We start from the raw sequence: 22,941 nt of genomic DNA, 5'->3' as shown, positions 1-22,941 counted from the left end.
ATAGTATGAGGCATTTTGGGGATAAACCCAATAATAAAACTGTGCGGGCTTGGCCCCAAGCGGACAATATCATACCACTTGGAACAGGGTGTTACATATGGTATTAGAGCCATAACCCAACCTGAGATGGGGGGAGCGTGCATAAGCCCTTGAGGGTCGCTAACGAGGACGTTAGGTCATAAGAGAGGGTGATTGTGACATCCCACATTGCCTAGGTATGAAAAATATGATGTATTTATATGGAATTTACTCTCTCTAAATGGTATGAGGCATTTTGGGGGTAAACCCAATAATAAAATTGTGCGAGCTTGGTCCAAAGCGAACAATATCATGCCACTTGAAGCTGGATGTGTTACACCCGCCAACCCGTTTCGCCAGCCCTTCGGAGCAAATCACTGATAAATAACAAATGAAATATTAGACATATAGAATAATTGTCATTGATGGTTAATGTAGCAAAAGAGATTGCGTTGTGACATTCAAAGAATTAAATAAAGCATATATATCATATTTGGATACAAAATTTTGTTCATTGTATTTATGATATTGTTTTGCTATAACAATATTTTTTACTGTTATGAAATGAATAAAAAAAACCATCGTTATAAAAACAAAAACAAACACAAAAAAAAAAAAAGTTTCAAAATGGTTAAAATGTTTTTTTTTTTTTTTTCTACAATTAATGAATAGTATACGAACATCTTGCCATTGGCTAAAAATAAAGAGGATCGTGGCCTGGCCAAAATGTTGAGCCATGATTACGTAGGGAGAGGATAGAGAAATTAGAGGGTGTTAATTAAAATAAATTTTTTTATGTTTTAAAATAAAGAAAAATATTAATAGAGTTTTAGATTGAAAAATAATGTTCGGTTTCGAAATACTAATGTAAGAAATAATATTTTTATTTTATTCGCCGTTGAAAACTTTAAAAGTACTTTTGAAAAGCATTACCCCCTCAGCATTTCGCCGTTGAAAACTGCAAACATTGCCACATAGCTAGGTAACTCGTTTTTAAAGTTTCGTTACAAAAGCTCTTGTCAACAAGATTCGATTCGACGCAACAGGCTATAGTCGCCTTTGGAACTTTTTAAACGGAAAGCTGCACCCTATCAACCCTTGTGAGCGCGATTCGTTCCAAGCCGTTCGTTCATTCGGAACTCTTTGCAATAGACGGTCAGGATCTATAGGGCCAATCCCAATCAGACTCTCATTCTAACATGGCAAGCTCCCATTGGACACTGAAATCAACTAGACCAACCACACTAGAACTCGCTCTCACACCACCCCGATGCCCCCAAAACCCCTCACTGTGACCATCGAAACCCAAACCCTATCAGCACCGAGCTCAGTCTCACTCGCTCACCGACTCGGTAAGTTCCGTTGACTCGTTCTGTTCTGTTTCTCACTTCTCTGTCTGGTTTGATCGGCATTTTGAGTGTTTTCCGTCGAAGCAAACGGAGCCTTAGGGTTTCATTCATATTTTTACGCATTTACGTGATTTGTATACATTTATTTGTATGTTTCTGGAGAGATTTAGGTTTGGAGTGTTTTTGGAGAGATTTAGGTTTGATGTGCATTGACTGTTTTCAGTAGGAAAAGGTCTGTCAGTGTATTGAGAATCAATGATGGGGCGTAATATAACCAATCATTCAGAATCTCCGGTTAGGGGTCGGGGGTCTCCTCATAGAAGGAGTCCGTCTAGGAGGAGCCCATCTCGAAGAGAGAGATCATCACCCACCCGTCAAAGGAGCTCGCACAAGGTTAGATCTCCGGAAAGAGAGAAACATTCTGTTCACGCTAAATCTCCAAGGCATGTGAGGTCAAGTTCTCCTGCTGCTCGCTCACCTTCTCCCAGGACAAAACGGTTGAGGAGAGCTCAAGCTGAAGCTGAAAAAGAGAGAGAAACTGACAGAGCTAGGTCGGCTTCTCCCAGGACAAAACGGTTGAGGAGAGCTCAAGCTGAGGCTCAAAAAGAGAGAGAAACTGAGAGAGCTCGCTCGCCTTCTCCCCGGACAAAGCAGTTGAGGAGATCACAAACTGAAAGAGAGGTTGAGAGAGAAACTGAGAGAGAGCATGAAAAGAATCACAGCAGGGGGAGACATAGGGAAAGGGGTTCAGAGAGGGAAACTGTGGGTGAGAGAAAAGAGAGAAAGCTGGGGAGACATGATAATGAGGTTGACAGAGAAACTGAGAGAGAGCATGAAAAAAATCATGGAAAGGGGAGTGATAGGGGGGCACATAGGGAAAGGGATTTTGAGAGGGAAACTGGGAGCGAGAGAAAAGAGAGAAGGTCTGGGAAAGATGATACTAAGGTTGAGAGAGAAACTGAGAGAGAGCATGAAAATAAAAATGGCCGGGGGAGTGATAGGGGGACACATAGGGAAAGGGGTTCTGATCGGGAAACTGGGGCTGAGAGAAAAGAGAGAAGGTCGGGTAGGGATGATGACGATGGGAAATCTTCTAGATCAAGACATGAGCGGTCTACTTCTCCTTCAGATCATCAGCGCAGGAGCAAACATAGATCTCTATCTCCTCAACAAGAAGCTGATACCAGAGCTCGTGACGAGGTGTCTGGTGATATCCACTCCTTCAAATGCTTTTTTTTTTTTTGTCATAAATGTGATTCAAATGAAAATGAGTTGAAACTGGAAAGATCAGATTAGAGTTTCCATATCTAGGACTAGCCTCAGTAGTCATCAAACTGAGGATAATGACTTACACTTTATGGATAAGCAGCAGTAGACATATGTGAAGAAAACTGATGAAGCTTTTAGTTGAAAAGTGAGTGAATGTGGTTAGAATGCCCGACTGCTGGAGAAGAAAGCCGAGAATGACATTTTTAATGTGAGAAAATGTATTTTACAAGAAACAAGAAATGAAAAGAAAAAAGTGAAAAATATAATAACCTGAGAGTGGATGTTGGAGCCCATTACCTCTCCTAATTAGACGCCTTTGGGGTTGTTATCTCTAGTGCTACTACTATCATTCTATTGATGTTAACATTTTATTCCAGTTACTCAATTTGTGATTTTGCTTATCTAAATCAATGTTGGACATGCATTTCTACAATAGCAACAAATTTTTAAGAATTTTAAGTCTTAAGAAAATAGCATACTTTCATCTCTATTTTATCCAACTTTTTAGAGTGATGACTAAGGAGGAGACTTGATCGTAGGTTTGGCACCATTTTTTAGGAAAATCAAGGAGAAATTATTAGAACTGATTTAATTTTGCGAAAACCAGTTAATATGCTGGTACGAAGGGTTGCTTGCATTTAAAGCAAGGAAATCACAAAAATCAGAGGAACGAGAATCTTGTTCAAGGTGGTGAAAAGAAGGAACTTTTTTCTCCAATTCACTGCTAAATATCAGTTGATAGAGCTGCATTTTGAACTTTGAACCTTTTTACCCACAAGTTTGAAATGGCGCTGGATTTTTTAAGGCTTTGTTTAGTTGAGTTAAGAAGTGCTTTTGTTGTCCATTTGTATGGCAGCTATTGGCACAGGATTAACTAGCTAGTGCTGTACTCTTGCACCAACTGCTACAAGATATAAGAAATTAGTGTTCTAAGGTTGATATATGATGTGATTGTTTCCCCCTAATAAGATAACTTATGAAGAGAAAATAATTGGAGTAGAGTCATGCAGAGGGTGAGAAATCCATCAGTTCTTGAAGGATTTAATTTTAGCTGACTTCTCAGTTGTGAATTTATTTATTTTTGTTTAGCATGCATTTCCCGCTATGTTGATAACTCAAAACAAAATTTTATTATCAAATTACTTTGGAAATTGGGATTCTTGTTTTCTGGACATATGTTCACTGATGCATTTTGGTTGTTATTGTTTCTCCTTGCATTGATGCTTATTAAAAGTGCCTGACTGTGTTCAATTTTCAAATCTTTTCAGGTGACAAATTTAAGAGGAGCTGAAGGGCGGTAAGCTGCTGATGACTTCAAAACTTAAGATTAAATGACGAATTTATTAGCATATCTCTAGTTATGTGTGAAGCATGGGTCCCGGGTTTCTTGACAATGGTGGGTACACGAACTGGCCCTGCCTTGAAGGGGTTCCCGGTCATTAAAACAAAAAAAACATTTCTTTAGTTATATAGAATTTACTTTTCTCAGGTGAGCATAGAAAAATAAAAAACAGAGTCAGTCATGTTACATAAACTAGCTATGCATTTTTGTATTTTAGCCATATTGTAATATATAAGGTGGATGTTGAGTAGTGAAAGTTAAGTGGAAGCAATATGTTATTACCAAGGACCCCTCTGTTTGGGTGCGGCTTTTTTGGGAGTGCTTCTGATTTTAAATCGCAGAAGCTACCATGCAGCCGTTTGGTGGTAGACTTTTTGTTGCGGTTTTGTAAAAATTTGGGTGGCTTTTAAGAAGCAGCCGAATGATAGCTTTCAAAGCTAGCTTCTCATATTCTGAAAAGCTGCAGCCCTACCAATCTGGCCCCATTTTGTCGAGTAAGCTTTAATCAGTTTATGTTGTGATGGAAGTGGTGAAATTTGCAGTGGAATACTGGCTTCTTCTCCCTCTCCTTAGATTGGTTAATTGACACTTATTAAATGCACAAGAAACGAAGAAGAATTATGCACAATGTTCCTCCTTTCTATGTGAACTTTTCAGTTTTGTGTGATGCAAAACTGTTATATCCTTGGTTCTGGATTTCAGACGCTTCTTTTCCCCTGCCAACAGGGGACAAGCCTCATGTACATGCAAATTTAGTTGATAAACAATAAAATTTAAATAAAAACCATTACCAACAAGGGGAATTAAATTTCACAAGAATTTTGAAGAATTTGGCTTGAAAGGAAAATATATTGTGAAGAATATCTTAATAGCAACTTAACTGGTGTAACAGATGATAAAAAAAATAAAAAAAAAAGGAAAAGGAAAAGGAAAAGAAAATAGAAGGTGTAACCTTCAGCTCTAAAGTCCAAGGATCTGAGTTTGCTCCAGTTTCAAGAAAAATGCATTTTGAATTTGGAGCTGCTGTGGTAATTAAATTGAATGTATGCTAGTTAATATACTATACTTTGTTAACCTTTTCTTTTTCTCTTTCATTATTTTCTCTCTCAAGATTGAGAATGCAGTCCTATTATTGAGATCAGTCTTGATGTAGATTTTGATTGGGGTTTGCTGCTGCTTGGGCAGGAATAATGAGGATGATTCAATAGCTAAGATGAAGGCTGCTGAGGAGGCTCTGGAAGCAAAGGAAACGGTAATGCTTAGCTTGGTATTTGCCTTTTTTGATTATTCAAAGATCATGGTTTTTTTATTGGTTATCTGCACCAACATATCGAAGTTGTGTGGCAAAAAAGGCCTTGTTTATTCCCTTAAAGCTTGAGCTTTATTATCATGGTGCACGTTTTGTTGTTTTGAATGGGTAAAGAATATTCATTCTATTTAAGCACTGTTACCTTCATTGCAGCAAAAACCATCGTTTGAGCTCTCTGGAAAGCTTGCTGCAGAAACCAATAGAGTCAGAGGTGATATTTCTATTTCCTTGATTTCAATATGTTATTCCCATTCCTTTGTTTGTTTGGTAGTGTAGGACTGTCTGATTCATTGTTCAGGTGGATGTAAATTTGGTTTTAACGTCAAATTTTGAATTCCTTTGCTAAGTGGGTGTTACTTTGTCAGGTATAACACTGCTGTTCACTGAACCCTCAGATGCTCGACAACCTGAGATAAGATGGCGGCTTTATGTCTTCAAGGGTGGTGAAGTGCTAAATGGCAAGTTTTAATGTCTTATAGAGCTTACATGTGGAAGTCATCTCTCCTCTTTCTTGCTTCCCTTTCTTGGACCATAGATGTCTCATATTTGTTTGTCGCAAATAAAAATGCATGTCATCTTGTTGGTCGGCTGGTTTCTCACTTTTTCTCTTAAACTGTGTTTTGCTGCTTGAGGGGTAGGGGAAGGGAAAGGATGATATTCTTCTTTTGATATGTTTTGATGAAGGGAAGAAAGGAATGGAGAAAAAAGATTGATTCGTATTTCTATTTCTCTTTTCTTACTTTAGTGAACATCTACTTTCAACTCTCCTTTTGTCATTTTTTACATATGGAAAGCACTCGTGTATTTTATACCACTAACGTCAGCTTAAAAATGGGTTTAAACTTTCATTGAGTCTGTCTTAGTTATTTCCTGGCTTGATGGCATTTTCTTATCCTCAAGAAGTTAGTTCAATTGTCTAATTGACTGCTACTTCTAGTTATGCTCCCATAAAACCTTTTTCTATTTTCTATTCAATGACAACTTTGTGCTTGGTGATGTTCCACACCATGCAAGCTTGTGTTTCCATCTGGATTTTTTCTTATTGTGCGTGTACTAGGCCCCATATTAGCTAATGCTAGCTGCCCCTTTTCATTCCTCTTGCATTATTAATTTGTGTTTGTGAGAAAATAGTAGTGATGATCAATAGTTCCGATCCTTCCACTGTAAATGTGTTTTGAAAAGTACATATTATCAACAGAGCCCCTTTATATACACCGCCAAAGTTGTTATCTTTTTGGAAGGGAAAGAAGGGTGGCAGACATTCCAACGGACCACCCATCCTGCAGCAAGCAACATGCTGTCATTCAATTCCGGTATATTTTTGTTTAGCAGTTTCATTTTGTCATTGATGTTCCTGAACATTGTTTAATTTTTTTTCCATACCATGTCAGACAAGTAGAGAAGGAGGAAGGCGATGGTACATTAACAAAGAAAGTAAGGTAAGACAATGAATTTGCGATTACTTTTACGAAGTGGGGGGACAATATTGATATCTAAGATCTTTTGTTTGCACCTTGGTAGGCCTTACATAATGGACCTTGGAAGCACAAATAAAACTTATATTAATGTAAGTTTCTCATATTGATATCTTGTTTTCATTTTTTGTTTATTAATTTGTTCATTTGTATAAATAGTGTTAACAAATTAAAATTTGCATTTTTTTTTTTTTTTAGCAATTTTGTCTAACTCGTTCTTTGGTGTTTGCAGGATAATGCCATTGAGCCTGAACGTTATTATGAACTTTTTGAAAAAGACACTATTAGGTTTGGTAATAGTAGGTAGGCCACTAATTAGTATGCAACTATGCTTTCAAATGTTAGATCAGATTAGTGCTTTATTCAATTTTATGACTAAAATTGCAATTGAATGTGAAAGTTTGTTTTACTATGTTAGTAGTAGTTAGTGATTCAAATTTTTCTAAATGAGATATTTTGTTAGAGACATGCAATATGTTTTTGCCCCCTTTCTAAGATGCGCCAAATAAAGCATTATTAAATTGTTTCATGGTATCTATGACACCTGACATGTCAAATTTATGATCTATAAAGATTTCTTTTGCTCTGGTTGAAGGAAAACAATGTTGATATTCTTTCCAATTTAGTACTGGGAACCTATTATTGTCTTCTGAGAATAGATAAGGTTTAAGAGGTAACACATGCTTCTAGATGTCATGCTGGTTTTTGAAATATTTTGTTGACACCTAAACTAAATATGGGTTATTGAGAATCTTATACTCAACTATCCAAAGGCTTTTAAACAATATCAAGTTATCTATTGAAGCTTTAACCCACAGGAGGATAGCAAATGCCTCCAAATTTTGGCAGTGGATTTGCATTTTCTATGTTTTACTTTAGATTATCAAGTTACTATAAGCTAGCAAACCTTGTCTAGGTTTGCATTTGGGTTTTCGTGACAGTAGGTGGGTGGGTGTAATTATTTAGAATTTCAAACTATATTAATAAAAGGGGAAAAAATGGGGAAGGGATATTGAAATTGAGTTGAAACCAAAAGCGTGTAGTAATGCTCAAGTGGTGAAATAATGTCCGCCATTGACATGCAATGCACTCTCTCTTATGCTCGCACATTAAAGTTGTGTTTCTCTTCAACTTATATTATCATTTGTCAACTCCTAGATGTATGATATAATGTGATGCATGAGTGTATCTGAGTCACATTATTTCATAGCTTGAGTTAATACATATGTAGCAAACTTGTCAAAAATGGTTAAAACTCATAGTACGCAAAGCGTTGTTTGTGATTAGTATCTGAATGTGCAAAGACAGGATAAAAGTTTTGAGCTTTGTGGTGAATAATTTACAGCATTTCTGCCTAATATTCCTCCGTGTTGCATGATCTTACTGTGTACCATACTTATTCAAATAAGAATTCTTCCTTAAACATGGGGTTTCCTACCTATTTGTGGCTATGAAAATTGATTTACTCATTGCTTGTCATGCATTGCACTATTTCAGATCTTCTTTAGACAGTTCTGATGCATCATTTTAATTCGTTTCTATATATTGCTTTTTGTAGCCGAGAGTATGTACTACTGCACGAGAACTCCGCCACTTGATGGGCAGAAGTTGGCTCGTCCAATGTGCCGCCTCCTCCTTTCAGCATGTGAAACATGTTGATTCTTTGACGGATGGGAACTATTTGCAGCTCATTTGTGCTGTATTTTCTGTAGATGCAGTTGAGTTTGATTGTCTTTTTACCGGTGTTGCTGAAAGGAACAGTTTGAATGCCTTAACTCATACTTCTTTTATATAAACAATGACCTCATAATTTCTTTGGCATCCTCTCGCTTGATTCTGGAGTCAAATATCTCTAGCTTTTATTCCTGATTGTGTCATGAGAAGACATTATCACTACCACCGGTAAGAAGATTCTTGGGCTGAAATGCCTAGCAGCTAGAGAGACTTTCAAGTGAAATGGTCTATATTATCATTTAAAATTTGGAAAGAAATTGCTTCCAAATTGTGTTAGATGAATTTTTTCGAACTCGGTCAATTAAACTTGGCATGTGTCCGTGTGCGATAGCGTGAGAGAAAAACATGATTTTTTTTAAAAAAATAGAATTATTAGAAAAATGTGTATTTTTTACGTGCTTAAGTGTCATAGGCTGGTTTTGAAGATTTTTTTTTTTTTTTTTTAAAACTAAATTTAGAAGAAACTTTTGTCCCTAAAATTTAGAAGGGTAATTAACTTAAAATATCATATATACAGTTAAATTGTAATTTTATTAATTTATTTATTTTTTACATGTCTATACAAGAGGAAGAAAATGAATTCAAACTAGTGATTTTCGTTTTATAAAGCGTGGTCTATAGCCAATTGTAATTTAATTAGTCCTTATATTCGGCCATTCATCATTAAAGAAAAGATTAGGTAATCTATATCAGGACAAGACAAGTATATATATATATATATATATATATATATACATATATTTTGTTCATTTGAAGACAAGATATATCTATATATTTTTATGAGAAACTGTTCTCAATCTCATTAAAACCAACCGAGATTACAACAACAGCAGGGAAACAACAACAAAAAAATTACAGACAGGAAAACAAGAAGATAATAGTAAAATTCGATCTAGACAGACATCCACCTTAAAGATCTGGAAGTAAAACGTAACTTGCGAATGTAATTTTAAACCGCAACGTAAAGTAATAGATAAAACCATAGATAGTATAAAAACCCCCATTAAAACTCTACAAGCTTCCAAAAAAAACTGTGTAGAGTAAGACACATAACAAGGGAAGAGGTGAAGCGGAATGATTCATAAATCCAAGTCAGCAGGATGGAGACATAAAACACCCTTCCTTCCCACTTGTCAAGTTTTAAAACAAAATGGTCTATATATCTTTTTTTTTCATTTGAAGACAAGATGTTAAGCACGTGGAATGATGCATAAATCCAAGTCAGCAGGATGGAGACGTAAAACACCCTTCCTTCCCACTTGTCAAGTTTTAAAACAAAACGGTCTTATATCTGTCTGACAGACGAGAGATCTTTCAGATTCCAAAACAAGAAAAAAAAGTAAAAAAAAGAAAAGAAAAGGAAATTGGCAAAAAGCGAACAGCAAACACAAAATCACATTTGATTAAAAACCCAAAGCTGATTCAACAATCAACACCCGCACACAATCGGCAATTGTTCCCAAAAATGGCCCTGTCCACCACAACCCCCACTACAACTAGCGCCACCACCCGTCGCACCTGCGCTCTTCCCAAACCCTATCTTCCCTCCAATTTGCCCTTCAGCTTCCGTAAATTTACTTCCTCCTGCCCCTCCCCCTCCCCCTCCCCCGCCAAATCTTCTTCTTTCGCTGTCTCTTGCACGCTTGGAACCCGAGACCTGGCCGTCCAGATGGAGCACCGCCCCAATGAGGAGAACTGGTCGGTTTCTTCTACTACGCTCCTTCCGAGACCCGATTCTTTTGGCCGCTTCGGGAAGTTCGGCGGGAAGTACGTCCCCGAAACCCTAATGCACGCGCTCACCGAGCTCGAGGCCGCGTTCTACTCTCTCGCTGGCGATGAGGAGTTTCAGGTTCTTTTGATTTGACTTTTTTTTTTTTTTTTTGGTTTATCTGTTGTGCTTGGTTCGGTGCAAAATTTTGGGAGGATTTTCTTGGCTGGGGTGGAAAAGAATGGAGTTTCAGAACCAAATGTGGAATTGATGTTCTGTGTGCTAAAGTCTTATCGCTTTACTTGAATTTTCCTTCATTTTCAAGGTTACCATTTACGGAGAGTTCAGGAATGCAGGAATTAAGAAAATGGTTATATTGGCTGAGGCTATCCTTTCCATGAGATTTTCATGTTGCTGTAATGTGTTATGGAAGTAATAGCTTGGTATGAGAGTAACGAGGCGCTGATACTGAACTATAATTTCTCAAATATAAGTAATTTTGTTGACTATCATAGTTTGTTACCAAAAGAACTAAGTTTGTGTATTGAAATCAAAATGATCCATTTCGTTCTTTAGAGAATATACGACATATATCAGTTGGACGAAGCGGAATGAGGCAATGAAGTTTTAAACATTGAAAATGTGCCTTTTTGAGTGCTTAAGTATCTTGGTGGAAAAGAAATTCAAGCGTGTGTGGGTTTGTGTATATGTATTGAAGTTATTGATTACGAGCTGAATTTTTTTGATATTGCAGAAAGAACTGAATGGGATCTTGAAAGACTATGTTGGAAGGGAGAGTCCTCTGTATTTTGCGGAGCGGCTAACTGAGCATTATAAGCGTCCTAACGGTGAAGGGCCACACATTTATCTTAAGAGGGAAGATCTGAACCACACTGGGGCTCACAAAATCAATAATGCTGTTGGCCAAGCTTTGCTCGCCAAGCGATTGGGGAAAAAACGGATTATTGCTGAAACCGGAGCTGGTCAGCATGGAGTTGCGACAGCCACAGTTTGTGCTCGGTTTGGTTTGCAGTGTGTCATCTACATGGGTGCACAAGATATGGAGAGGCAATCACTTAATGTATTCAGAATGCGACTTCTTGGTGCTGAGGTTTGTTTGTCATAGTTTTCATCCTTCAGCTCTGCGTGATGTTGCCTAATTTATGCTTAGACCACTGCAATGTGTCATTTAAGCTCTTTAGGGAAAACATCATCTGCAAATAACCCTTAATTAGTTGTTGATATGGCCATTCATCTTAGAATGGCCTCTTATTGGTTTTATAGGCTTTTGTTGGGTCTCTATTTGGCGTGCTTTTTATCTGGGCAGCCTTATCCATAGTGGTTTGTTTAATTTGCTCTTGATTTGTGAAGGGATGATAATCTGTTTCCATCTCTGAATCAAACTTTTTATTATGTACCAAGCAGGGCCAAACAGTTAAATATACATACAAATTTCTGCTGCATGGAAGTACCAGTCTACGCTAGTTTTAATTTCTTTCTTTGGATTTAGGTATTTAAGCTTTTAGTTCACCCCATATTTCACTTAAGAAAACTAAGGCTTGCCATATGCTAACAATTAGCAACCTCTTAATTTTGTATGTACACGTCTTTTTTGTAGCTTATGTTTCCCAATTGGACTATACAGTTTATTATTTGGGACAAAATTACCTTGCTTAATTTTAAAATGCTCCCATTAAATCCTTTTTAGTTTCTTGGGATGGAAAGACTGCCTGATGTATTAGGACTTGTATATTATTTACCATAAAAGGATTAAATGGATTTTTGTGGTGCATTTATCCTTCTTTGTTATATACAAAACTGCACTTACCAATATTTAAATTATGAACCAGGTTAGACCAGTCCATTCTGGAACAGCCACCTTGAAAGATGCTACTTCAGAGGCTATTAGGGACTGGGTAACTAACGTGGAGACAACCCACTATATTTTGGGCTCTGTTGCTGGGCCACACCCATACCCCATGATGGTTCGAGAGTTCCATGCTGTGATTGGTAAAGAAACCAGAAAACAAGCACTAGAAAAGTGGGGAGGGATGCCAGAGATTCTGGTAGCATGTGTTGGTGGAGGTTCGAATGCCATGGGACTCTTCCATGAGTTCGTTGATGACAAGGATGTTAGGTTGATTGGTGTGGAAGCTGCAGGGTTTGGATTGGACAGTGGTAAGCATGCTGCCACTTTGACAAAAGGGGAAGTTGGGGTTTTGCATGGAGCTATGAGCTATTTATTACAGGATGAAGATGGGCAAATAATAGAACCTCATTCCATAAGTGCAGGGTAAGACAATTAATTGATTTTGTCAATATAACTTTTGGTGTGGCTTCATATTGTGTTCTTTCTAATTCTACGTCTTTACTTTCTGGCTTAGCTTGGATTATCCTGGGGTTGGACCGGAGCATAGTTATTTGAAAGATACAGGACGTGCTGAATATTATAACGTCACGGATGAGGAAGCATTGGAAGGTATGGCATCTACTTTACACTTTGTGTGTTTTTTTGGAGGGGGTAGTTATGTCATCTTTGCTGATAAACAAAAAAAAAAAAAAAAAAAAAAAATAATAATAATAATAATAATAATTGTTTCAATTGTTTACTGAATATATTTTTATACATGGCATTCTCCGTTGGTGTGGGGATGCGTGATGTCTTTTTTTTGCCACTGTTAGCGTTTGAAGCTTGATATCAATATAGAATCCACCAATACACCATCATTTATTTCATTCAACCATCAATTTCTTGTGTCCTTGCATAATTCATTTGCTCTTCAGTCATTTCTGTTCTTGCAAAAGAAAGTCCTCTAGCTAGCTCATAATTGATCCTCTTCCTTCTAATGTATTTGAAGTTGAGATAAACTTGAAAACCATTAAAGATATTGCATTTCTGGATGTCCTTTTCCCGCGCTATTTTATTGCACAGATTATTTGTTGAACAAACATGGTTATGATGGAAACCTTGTCGGCTGTTGAAAATGTTGATCTTAATTTTGCATTTTTGCAAAAAAAAAAAAAAAAAAAAATCTTATTCTGTTCGTCTTTTTGAGTTTGCAGCAATCTTGTCATGCTTGACTTACCATGATGATTTGACAAATACATCTTGCTAAAAATTTGTTTGCCTCTGGCTCTACATAAATGGGTTATTTTCAGAAGACCTGTTAAAATGGTTTAGATGTTGGATTTGTTAAAAACAGTTTAGACCGTGGATTACATACATTTCCAAAGGCATGGATTGTTGTACAAAATTTCTCCCCTGCTGTTGGAAAACAATCCTAATTTTCTTGTTGGAATTGTATGAACTTGAAGAGGTGTTGGGCCACACCAGTAGTTTCCCTATTGTCCCAGGTTGAAGTTACTCTTAGGATTCAATTTTTTTTTTTTTTTAAGTTGATTTATTTTTACATGCAGCGTTTAAGAGATTATCGCGACTAGAGGGCATCATCCCTGCTCTGGAGACATCCCATGCATTGGCTTATTTGGAGCAGCTGTGCCCTACTCTTCCAAATGGAATTAAGGTTGTGGTTAATTGCAGTGGCAGAGGGGATAAGGACGTTCAAACAGCTATCAAGCATTTGCAGATTTGATGGTGATGTCCATGTTTGCCATTTCGAATAAATTAAGGAACCCCCCTTCTCTATCTTTTTTTCCCCATTCTTTTTGCTGGTTGAGCTGTTTGAAAAGCTTTGTTTGTCACCTGTGAGACTTTTACGACAATAGAGATTTGATTACAAGAGGAGACAAACTTATTAAAGAGAACTTGCGAGGATTGCTGCCAACTTAGTCTTCATAGACATTTTTATTAGTAGACTATATGTTTATCTATTTAGTAGTTTTATACAAATAAAGGTTATTATCAGATATAACTTCATGTTTTGTACAAGTAGAGTTTGCTTTGAATGTTTTTTTTTTTTTTTTCAACATGTACTCAATAAATTGAGGGGATTCTAATATAAGTTCGTCGTGGAATCTATATTTGACAACAATGTTGTTAGGAGGTTTAGATTCCTGTGTATAAGAAATTAGTCACTTGGCAAAAATCAAGCTCAATCCAATGACACTGAAGTTTAGAACAAATTTGGATGTAAAAACTAGACAGCTATGACGTTGCAAATCATTTCTCTATGTAGTTTTCACAATAAAATTGATAAATGGCTGCGGATTGCTCGATGATATGTTTTTGGGCCTCAGCAACTACCCAAGTAGAGTCAAAACAACGTTCTAAAAAGCACCGATGGTGGCCCAAATAACTGGCCTGCCCTAATGGCTTCTTAGCATGCAGGCCAAGAAAAGGGCAGGCTAAGGATAGGCTGCTCAGAGAAACTCTTTTCTTTATTTCCTTTATAGAGCAGGAAAGATTGCACTGATATTGAGAATGACAAAGCTTGTTTGAGATTGTGTTCGAGAGTTTAAAAATATTTTTTACTATTTAAAAAGACGTGTCAAACAAAAATTGGCTTATTTGGTAAAAAATTTTATAAGTAATTTTTTTTTTCTTTTTTTACTCAAAAAATGATCAAGCACGCTTTTGTCAAAAAAGCTTAAAAATGAAATTTTTGTTAAAAATAAATTTTTTTACTTAAAAGTTATATTTCTCAAACGTAATCTCAAACAAATTGTTAGCGAAAGTGCGTGAAAGGGCAGACTAGAGGAATCATAGTGTAGAATAGGGGGACACTGGCTATAGCCAATCCCTATATGGAGACAAAAACCAAAATGAAAGAGAGCAACAACTAACAAGAGTGGTGAGGAGCCCACCAAAGGTGATGGAAATGGGATGTCATGACACGTAGGTGAAGGTGGAGGTATATTGGCAATTTGGCAACTACATTTGGTTACAAAGACACAAACAAAAAGACAAAATTCAGAAAAAAAAAAAAAGAAAAAAGAAAAAGAGGAGAAATAGAAGAGTAAAAAGCAAGGGCCTTCTCATTGGGCACTCTGCAAGAGGGGAGACTTTCTTGTTTTTTTTTAAGTACAAGAGGGGGCTTTCACTTGAAGGAGAAAAAACTCTCAATAGTAGGGTAGGGAAGAAGTTAAAAAGTTTAAAAAAAAAAGAGGGAGAAGCCGTAACTTTAGTCGATTCAAGGGATGATTTTAAAATAAAATAAAAAATTGATTACTCTCAATAATTTACTCCTATTTTCTTGTAAATTCAATAAATTAAATATTAAATTTATATAATTTACCATTAATTTACCTAAAATCCATATAAATCTACAATAAAACTGATCACTTGTCTTTAAAATAACTCATGCTTGTCGGTAGGAGGCCAACTCGTGAGTATGCCCCACCACAAGGAAAGGACAAAGGTTGCCACTTGCGTCGCCGCCATGTAAAAGGAAAGGAAGATGCTTTTTTTATATCCGGATCCTTCCGGTCCCAAAAATACTTTAATTACTCAAAACATCTACCAGTCCATCAACCCCCTTTGTCCCACCCTCAATGATATTTATACTATTTGACTCATTTTCAATGATTAAATAATTGCAGATATTTAATCAAAATGCAATAATTAGAGATATTTTACATAAGAATAATGTAATTCACCAATTTGCTACTATTGTTTGCCAATCATTTTTTGTTCAACAAGAACTCAATAAAATTATGAATTCTAACATTCTATTTTATTTTATTTTACAACTATTTCAAAAAAATTAAGAAAAATGCTAAGTGTTCTTCTAGTGTCCTCCCAACTATAATGTGACTTTTAAAATTATCGTTGAATTTGAGATTATCATTATTGACTTTTAATCTATTAGTGATTTTAAAAACTACATCACAGTTGAGAAGACACCAAAAAAACACTTGACATTTTTCAAAAACTAATATGTTAGTCTTAGAGCCTATTTGAGATTACGTTTGAAAAATATAACTTTTAAGTCAAAAAGAACTTTCGGACAAAAACTTCATTTTTAAACTTTTACCAATTTTTGTTTTTTAATTTTTTTTTTTAGACTTTTTGAACCCTTAAAAACCCTTTTAAATTTGTTTACTAAACGAATACATTTTTTTTTAAAATGAGTTTTTTGAGTGTTAAAAATACTTTTAACGCAATTTCAAACAAGCCCTTAATTATTATTATTATTTTTTGAAAGTGGTATTGAAATCAATCTAAACCGTCTATTTGAACACAGGATATTTTTCAGATATTTAATTATGCAAACCAAATGGTAACAAAAATAAAGAAAGAGAAATGGCAATAAATGGACTTGGAAATTATAATAGCTGTTTCTCAAAACAGACAAGGTCCGAGGCATTACCCTTGTTTATTAGTAGAAAAAACTCAGCAACCAACCTTGTGGTAATATCCGTATAACAGGAATAATGCTCTCTAGAAAAACTATTATTTATTATCTACACCAAGACAAGCTGGTTGGTTCATCTGAATAAAAATCCAGCAGTCATCAACTCTGAAAGCAATTCCTATTTTATCATCACTCTGGGGGACCAGATCTTGATCTCCTACATAACAAATCTAAAACTTTGAACCCTGGCCTTCTTACTGCTTTGCCTGAAAAATGGAAAACATGTTCTTGTTATAATCAATCTCTCAAGCAAAATGTAGACACACAGTTGGAATGTTAAGGAAGATATTAAAAGCATATTCCTCTAAGTAATAATAAATGAAGGGATAGATATCCTAATTAAACAGGCATGTGGCATATAGATTCACCTAACACCAAATCAACCAAAAGATTGGTAGCTAAGATCCACCCCGGCCACCTAACTGCAACACTCAAACCAGCGTGCGAATTAATCAACCCCACCTATGTTTTTATCAAATAAGCCAACCACATAAGTAGGGCTCAAGAAGTGTTTTTTTGATGTCTGAATCATGGTTGTTCTGCCTAACCTTCATGCCAAACACTTTCTATGCATTCAGGAGTAGGTAACAACCACAACAATTGAGGACAGATTTTCTACTACACTTCCCCTATACCATCTTTCATCTTTGCCTCATAACTGATATTCAATTATTAATATTATTATTTTTAAAAAAGTGAGCATAAAATAAGTCTTGTTAATGTTGCCCAAGTATACTTAAAGAAAGAGAAAGGTTTTTAGTCTTTCTCTTGGCAACTTTCACATACATTCAAGTAAAATGAGAATGCAAACATATGAGTTTTGTCCGGATAACAATTAACCAGTTTGGACCAAAGTAGTGTCTAACATGGTATTGTTGGCTTTTGAAATAATAAGCAATTACTAAACCATGAAGAGTCATACTACACTCGGAGAGAGAACAGGGAAATACCTGGGAATAGATGAAGGTTCCAGCAACAGCAATGGCAGCACCAAGAGCGTTGATGGGCTGGACTGGCGTGTGGAAGATGATGATCGAGGAGACTATGACAGATATCCTTTTCATGGTGTTTCCGATGCTAAATGTCAAGGGAGAGATCTCATCCAGGGACATGTATGACACCTGGTTGTAGAGATGATAGAACACACTCTGGGCTGCCACCCACCTGCATGGACAATTAACAGCCACATAGTTAATACTTAATAGTCGGCAAGGGATAAGGAAAACAGTATCATACTTTTCAACAAATAATGGAAATCAAACAAGAGACACAAGAGAAATGCCATATACCATATTTTTATCACACTTTATTAACGTGACACTGTCAATCATCCCTTGGATAAAGTGGGATAAAAATGTGGTGTATGACATTATTTACTCAAGATACAATGCACGCATTCTGCGATAAAACAAAGCCTGAGGGCTTTGCTTGAGTTTTCGTTTCTAATCTACTTAATTAGTATAATAATACTCAAAATCAGGTATTTAAATAAACTGCTTCAATGTATAATCTATAAGGCCCCCAGACTCTGTCGGAGATGGTATATTCATTCGGACGAGAAATTGAGGACACCTTCCAGTACAGTTCACAGATTTGAGCATGAATAACATAAAGAAAATAGAATACGGAAAAATAAAAGCCAATAGGTTGAATATCAAATTTTGGTTTGCAATTTTTTAATTAATCTGGAAGGGAGGGAAAAAAAAAAAAAAGGATTGCCAATGGTATGCATATAATCATCTACGTTGATCAACTTCCAGAGCAAGTAATCCTTCCTACGCAAAACTTATGTGGCATGTGCATCCTACCAAGAAGATCCAACTTATCTCTAGAAGAGATTTGACTTAGTAGAAAAATAGACGAGCAAAAATATCAAACTTGATTGTTAAAGTGATACTTCATACGACATTGAAAACCCAAAAAACAAAATATTCACATCCTCAAAAAATGAAATAATAAAAATGTCATATATTGTTTTCATCCCAACCAGGAATAGATACTGCTTTCAGCAATTGATTTACCATTCAATCATATAATCTACCATAGTATAACATGCACAAACAGACGGAGTAGAATGCAATTGTCGACCAAACAGAACAAGGACATTAGAATTGGTAGTAGTCACATAATTACCATACGAACTGGGGTCCAATTTGTGAGATGGCTGTTTGCCAACCAGCAGCCCACATCTTCGGTCCCTCCACGGCAATAGCAAATGGTGTGAGAATTAGAAGGGACAACATAGACAGACAAGCATAATAGTTCATTCCGCTAACGGACTTCCCCTTCATGCCCTTCTTTGAGAATATGTTCCGGAAGACAAATGCCAAGTTTGATATCATTGCCCCCATAAAACCTGAAGCAGTGAGTCAAAAAAACCAAATTCATGGCTCTGAAAATAACCCTTAAAGCAAATCAAGAAGATTTGAACTCCAACCAGTAGAACTTCCTCTAATGACACAATTATCCCACAACACAAAAAATAATCTCAACAACTGACTAGAGATTCCTGGGTTGAAAAATAAATAAACACGCAAGTTGAAACACTATAGATTTAAGTCACCAGAAAAAACAAGCGAAAAGATGAAAATGAAAAACAGAAACTAAAAACTTATCCTTCAAATTGGTTGCTGACAACATTAGTATAGAGAGAAAATGTATATGATTTACATGTAAATGGTAAGAGTGTTGCTTGTAAGCTGAGTAGCATCAGGTGTTCCAGAAGTTAAGCTGGAGAGTTTTGCAATTGTTTTGTTTCTTTTTTTAAAAAAGTATCCCATTCATCCAAAAAAAAAAAAAGAAAAAAAAAAGGAACAGATACTAATGAAATACGAACAAGAGCAGATGACAAAGTGATAAATCAAGCAATTCACTGATTGCAGGTGTCACAAATAAAGTTTCATTTTTTTACCAGTCATGTTGAAGTTGAGCTCAGTGACAGCAGCAAGAGCGCAACCACCGATAATTGGAAGGAGGGACAGGTAAACTGGCACCGGGAAGCTCTCACCCAACAGGAACCTTGAAACCAATACACTGAAAGCAGGCTCACCACTCTTGATGATGTGGGTGAATGAAACTGCAACCTTTGACATACTCACAGTAGCTGCAACATGTCCAATTGTATGTGCCACGGCAACCTATTCAAAACATTAGCAAACACTAAGATTGCAATCCATTCCAGAAAGCCAAAGAGTTCAAGCAGCTCAAAAAAATCTAAGCCACATAATAAACACTAGAAACACAAAAGACCCTGATTGTTTTGTTTGGTTGTCAATAAAACGCAGGTAAAGACATGGAATCATAATTTAAAATTTTCATCATTAAAATCCTCAACAACAAAAAAAAAAAAGAAAAAGAAAAAAGACCACCAAATTGCAATAAAATCAACCGCTTGACCAACCTGGGTTAATAAATTTATTTATTTTCTAGCATATTTGAAATCAAACAACAGAAACAAACCATTCAAAACATCACTTTCTTTCTCTTTCCTTAACTTTCTCAGTAACCAAACAAATAGGTTACTTTCTTAATTTTCAGAATTCAAATATCTTGGCAAATACTATAACAACTACCAGATCGAACCCAAAACAACACAAAAAGAAATTTAACACACGACCCAAAAACTTCATTTTTCTTTCCAGTTTCTCACCAACCAAACAAAATCCAAGTTTTTGCTCACCGGAAACAAAGCCTTCCAGAAGTCAAGGTCGGTCTTGGGAGCCTCGGCGATCCTCGTGGTCCAAGACACCAGCATCATGAGAGACCCACATGCAAGCGAGAGCGTCGAGGTCAGCCACGGGTACGGGAACGCATTCAGAACCTTCTTGTTGTATATGTTGAACACAACGTTCAGAGCCCACCACGTTGCGAAATACACACCGATCTTCACCTTCTGCGCTGCCGCCGCTTTCCCCTCCGGCTCCACCGGCTTCGATTGGTCCGCCGCCTCGTAAGCCTCGCACTTGATCGAATCTCTCCGAGCTCTTAAACTCAGATTCTCAACCGATGACACATGCAAAGGCTTCGAAACCGATAAGGTCAGTCGCTCCGGTTTATGCAGAGCCGGTAAAAGCAGCGAGGATCGCCTAATCGACGCCGCCGGCGACCTTTTTCGGAGAAACAAATCGGACCCATTAATCGTCGTCGTGACAGATTGTTTCACAGAGCAAATCATGGCGTAAAAGATAGAATTTTCAAAGGAAAATCCAACTGGGTTTTCTGGGTATCTTGCAGAAACGCGAAAAAACGATCAGAGAATATATATAGTTTCAAAGAGACCACTCAGCCTAGAGTCGAGAAGGGAAAGCCAACACCTTAACAACCTTTGAATTTATTTTCAAAAGCTTTGGTTTTGACCCTGCCACGATCAAGACCATAAAATATTGATATCTGGGTGGCGATCGGTGATCTATAAATAGCTATGACAAACTGGGAGACCGATATTTTGGGTGTGATCTACGAATAAGTACGAGAGTAGAACAAAGGATTGATAAAGTTTTCTTTCTCTCGCTTTTTTTTATTTTTCCTTTTTTTTTTTTTCTTGGTTGGTTGAGGGTTTAATACTTTATTGGGTTTGGTGAATTTTGATGGCCTTCGAAATCTCCAATGGGTTTCTTCTCTGAAATCTCAGTCCACGCAATGTTACCAAATATTCATGTGCCTTGGTTCCCTTTGCATTGAAACGTAAGATCAACTTTCTCTGTTGGAAAGGTGAAGGAAAGTTGGTTTTGTAAGGTTTTGTTATGCTGTGGTCACCTGCAAATTCTGATGGCTGCAGAAACCAATACCGTCTTGCCATTTGTACAAGAGCTATAAAGATCACAGAAGGCATCTATGGGTGTGGTCAAAAGGTTTTTCTGATATTACTAATTTATAGGGTCAACTTTGCCAAGAAGCCTTGATTTGTTAAGATTGATAGGCGAGAAGCTATGATGCTCGGTTTTAGAGTTTTCAATAGAAATTTGATATATTAAGTAAAAATATTAAATACAATAGAGAAAAAAATTGTATTTTTAATTCAAATGAATCTCATGAATATTTTTATTTGTTCTAACCCAATGCTCAGTACTCAGCACCAACCATTGAATCCCCTACCCACATCCGAACCTGCAACACTGGGGTCTCCAAAACCAACCAAGAGAGCTTTGAGAGATTTATCAAAGGGTATTTTGTCAAGAAAATGAAATTACTTGGTGTAAAGGTTTATATTATTTTTTGGTGTTTCACGCTGATATGTCTACTTCTTATAAGGTACAAAACACCAAATTTACATCACGACTTGATTAAAGTTATTCTCTTGATAAGATATTATTTATTTATTATTTAAGGGTATGGTTTATATAATGGAGCGATGCTATAAGTACTTTTTTTTTTTTTTTTCCAAAGGTAATATGGTTCTTAAAATCATCATTAAATCAAAATTTAATAGTAATTTATCTAAAATTTAATGGCAATTTTAAAAGTCATTTCCTTTTTGAGATAAACATATTTGTAGCAGTACTTATGATGCCTCGTCAAAACTGATAAGATATACTATTGGATGAGAAGTAAGAATTTAAAACTTGTTTCTTTATTATTTAGCCATTACTGCTGCAAATGTTGGATAAAAACAAGTTTATTTTAAGATTCTTTGGAATAATGTAGGTTGTAAAGAAAGGACAATGAATATAAGAACATATTCAATGTTCAACTTAGATAAAATGTCGCAATACAATGACTAAGAAAGAATGTAGGATGTAGGTAGAGGCAAATGTTTATTGAATGAGTCTGATCATTAGATAATTTGTTTGGAAGCCAATAATTTATAATATATAACAAAGGTTAAAGGCATACTCTTGAGAAATAACTAAAATAAAAATAATATCTTAAAAATTGATTTAATTATAAAGTTAATCATTGAAAGATGACCCTTCATGTACTCGAGGGAATATCAATTAGAAAAAAAGATTTATCCCTTTTAATTAGTATTAAGAAAAATAGAGATAAAGGAATATTCTTGTGAGAGATTTAATTGTAAATCCATGTTTTTCTATATCCTTTAATTATTGACGAGATGGATATATTATGACTAACCCGATTGATTTATCTTTTGAGTTAAGGGACTTTATAAATGAGAGGAACAAACCTCTTCAATGAATTAATTCAAGCTACATCAGTTGTTATTCTGAACATGGTCACGCAGTGTTGGTTATTGTCCCACATCGGTAAAATGCAAGAAAATACTTTTATTTATAAGTGAGTGCCATTAGTTTGATTAGCGTCGAGCTTGGCAACGCAAGCTTGTAACCAAGTGGGACATTATTGTGGTTGAAGGTATTGGTTGCATACAGGTAGGGTGAGACAGTGTCAGATTTGGTGTGTTCACCATTGTGTGAAATCCAGTTCTCACGCCCCCTGCCCTTGGGAAATCCAGTTCTCACGCCC

At 36.2% G+C, this 22,941-nt stretch overlaps 3 protein-coding genes across 6 annotated transcripts; 2 read left to right on the top strand and 1 right to left on the bottom strand.

The window, feature by feature from the left end:
- The first annotated feature begins 1,262 nt into the window (after positions 1-1,262).
- LOC132173777 (FHA domain-containing protein DDL) lies at positions 1,263-8,583 on the top strand. Of its 4 annotated transcripts, XM_059585382.1 has the most exons (10): positions 1,265-2,567; positions 3,905-3,933; positions 5,164-5,230; positions 5,441-5,498; positions 5,653-5,745; positions 6,486-6,600; positions 6,679-6,726; positions 6,809-6,854; positions 6,995-7,065; positions 8,321-8,447. In XM_059585382.1, exons 1-10 carry the CDS (start codon positions 1,623-1,625, stop codon positions 8,358-8,360), a joined length of 1,512 nt encoding a protein of 503 aa, XP_059441365.1. In that variant the 5' UTR covers positions 1,265-1,622; the 3' UTR covers positions 8,361-8,447. The 4 variants fall into 4 exon arrangements, with proteins under 4 accessions (XP_059441366.1, XP_059441363.1, XP_059441365.1 ...); XM_059585383.1 differs by lacking the exon at positions 8,321-8,447 and having other exon boundaries at positions 1,263-2,567; positions 6,679-6,721; positions 6,995-7,028; XM_059585381.1 differs by lacking the exons at positions 6,809-6,854; positions 6,995-7,065 and having other exon boundaries at positions 1,267-1,370; positions 1,591-2,567; positions 6,679-6,721; positions 8,321-8,583.
- Positions 8,584-9,834: 1,251 nt separating this feature from the next.
- Positions 9,835-14,076, top strand: LOC132175523 (tryptophan synthase beta chain 1). The gene is made up of 5 exons (XM_059587493.1): positions 9,835-10,345; positions 10,959-11,315; positions 12,055-12,497; positions 12,589-12,683; positions 13,622-14,076. Exons 1-5 carry the CDS (start codon positions 9,962-9,964, stop codon positions 13,795-13,797), a joined length of 1,455 nt encoding a protein of 484 aa, XP_059443476.1. The 5' UTR covers positions 9,835-9,961; the 3' UTR covers positions 13,798-14,076.
- Positions 14,077-16,407: 2,331 nt separating this feature from the next.
- On the bottom strand, positions 16,408-21,190 carry LOC132174806 (glucose-6-phosphate/phosphate translocator 1, chloroplastic). Its single transcript, XM_059586489.1, has 5 exons — positions 20,198-21,190; positions 19,430-19,655; positions 18,652-18,874; positions 17,469-17,682; positions 16,408-16,724 (listed from the first exon to the last, which is right to left on the bottom strand). The coding sequence occupies exons 1-5, from the start codon at positions 20,690-20,692 to the stop codon at positions 16,713-16,715; spliced, it is 1,170 nt and encodes a 389-aa protein (XP_059442472.1). The 5' UTR covers positions 20,693-21,190; the 3' UTR covers positions 16,408-16,712.
- Between the last annotated feature and the right edge of the window lie 1,751 nt (positions 21,191-22,941).

The sequence above is a fragment of the Corylus avellana genome, chromosome ca3 (assembly GCF_901000735.1).
Source record: "Corylus avellana chromosome ca3, CavTom2PMs-1.0".
Lineage (NCBI taxonomy): Eukaryota > Viridiplantae > Streptophyta > Magnoliopsida > Fagales > Betulaceae > Corylus > Corylus avellana.
The sequence above is the reverse complement of the archived record's forward strand: the minus strand, read 5'-3'. Positions and strand labels throughout refer to the sequence as shown.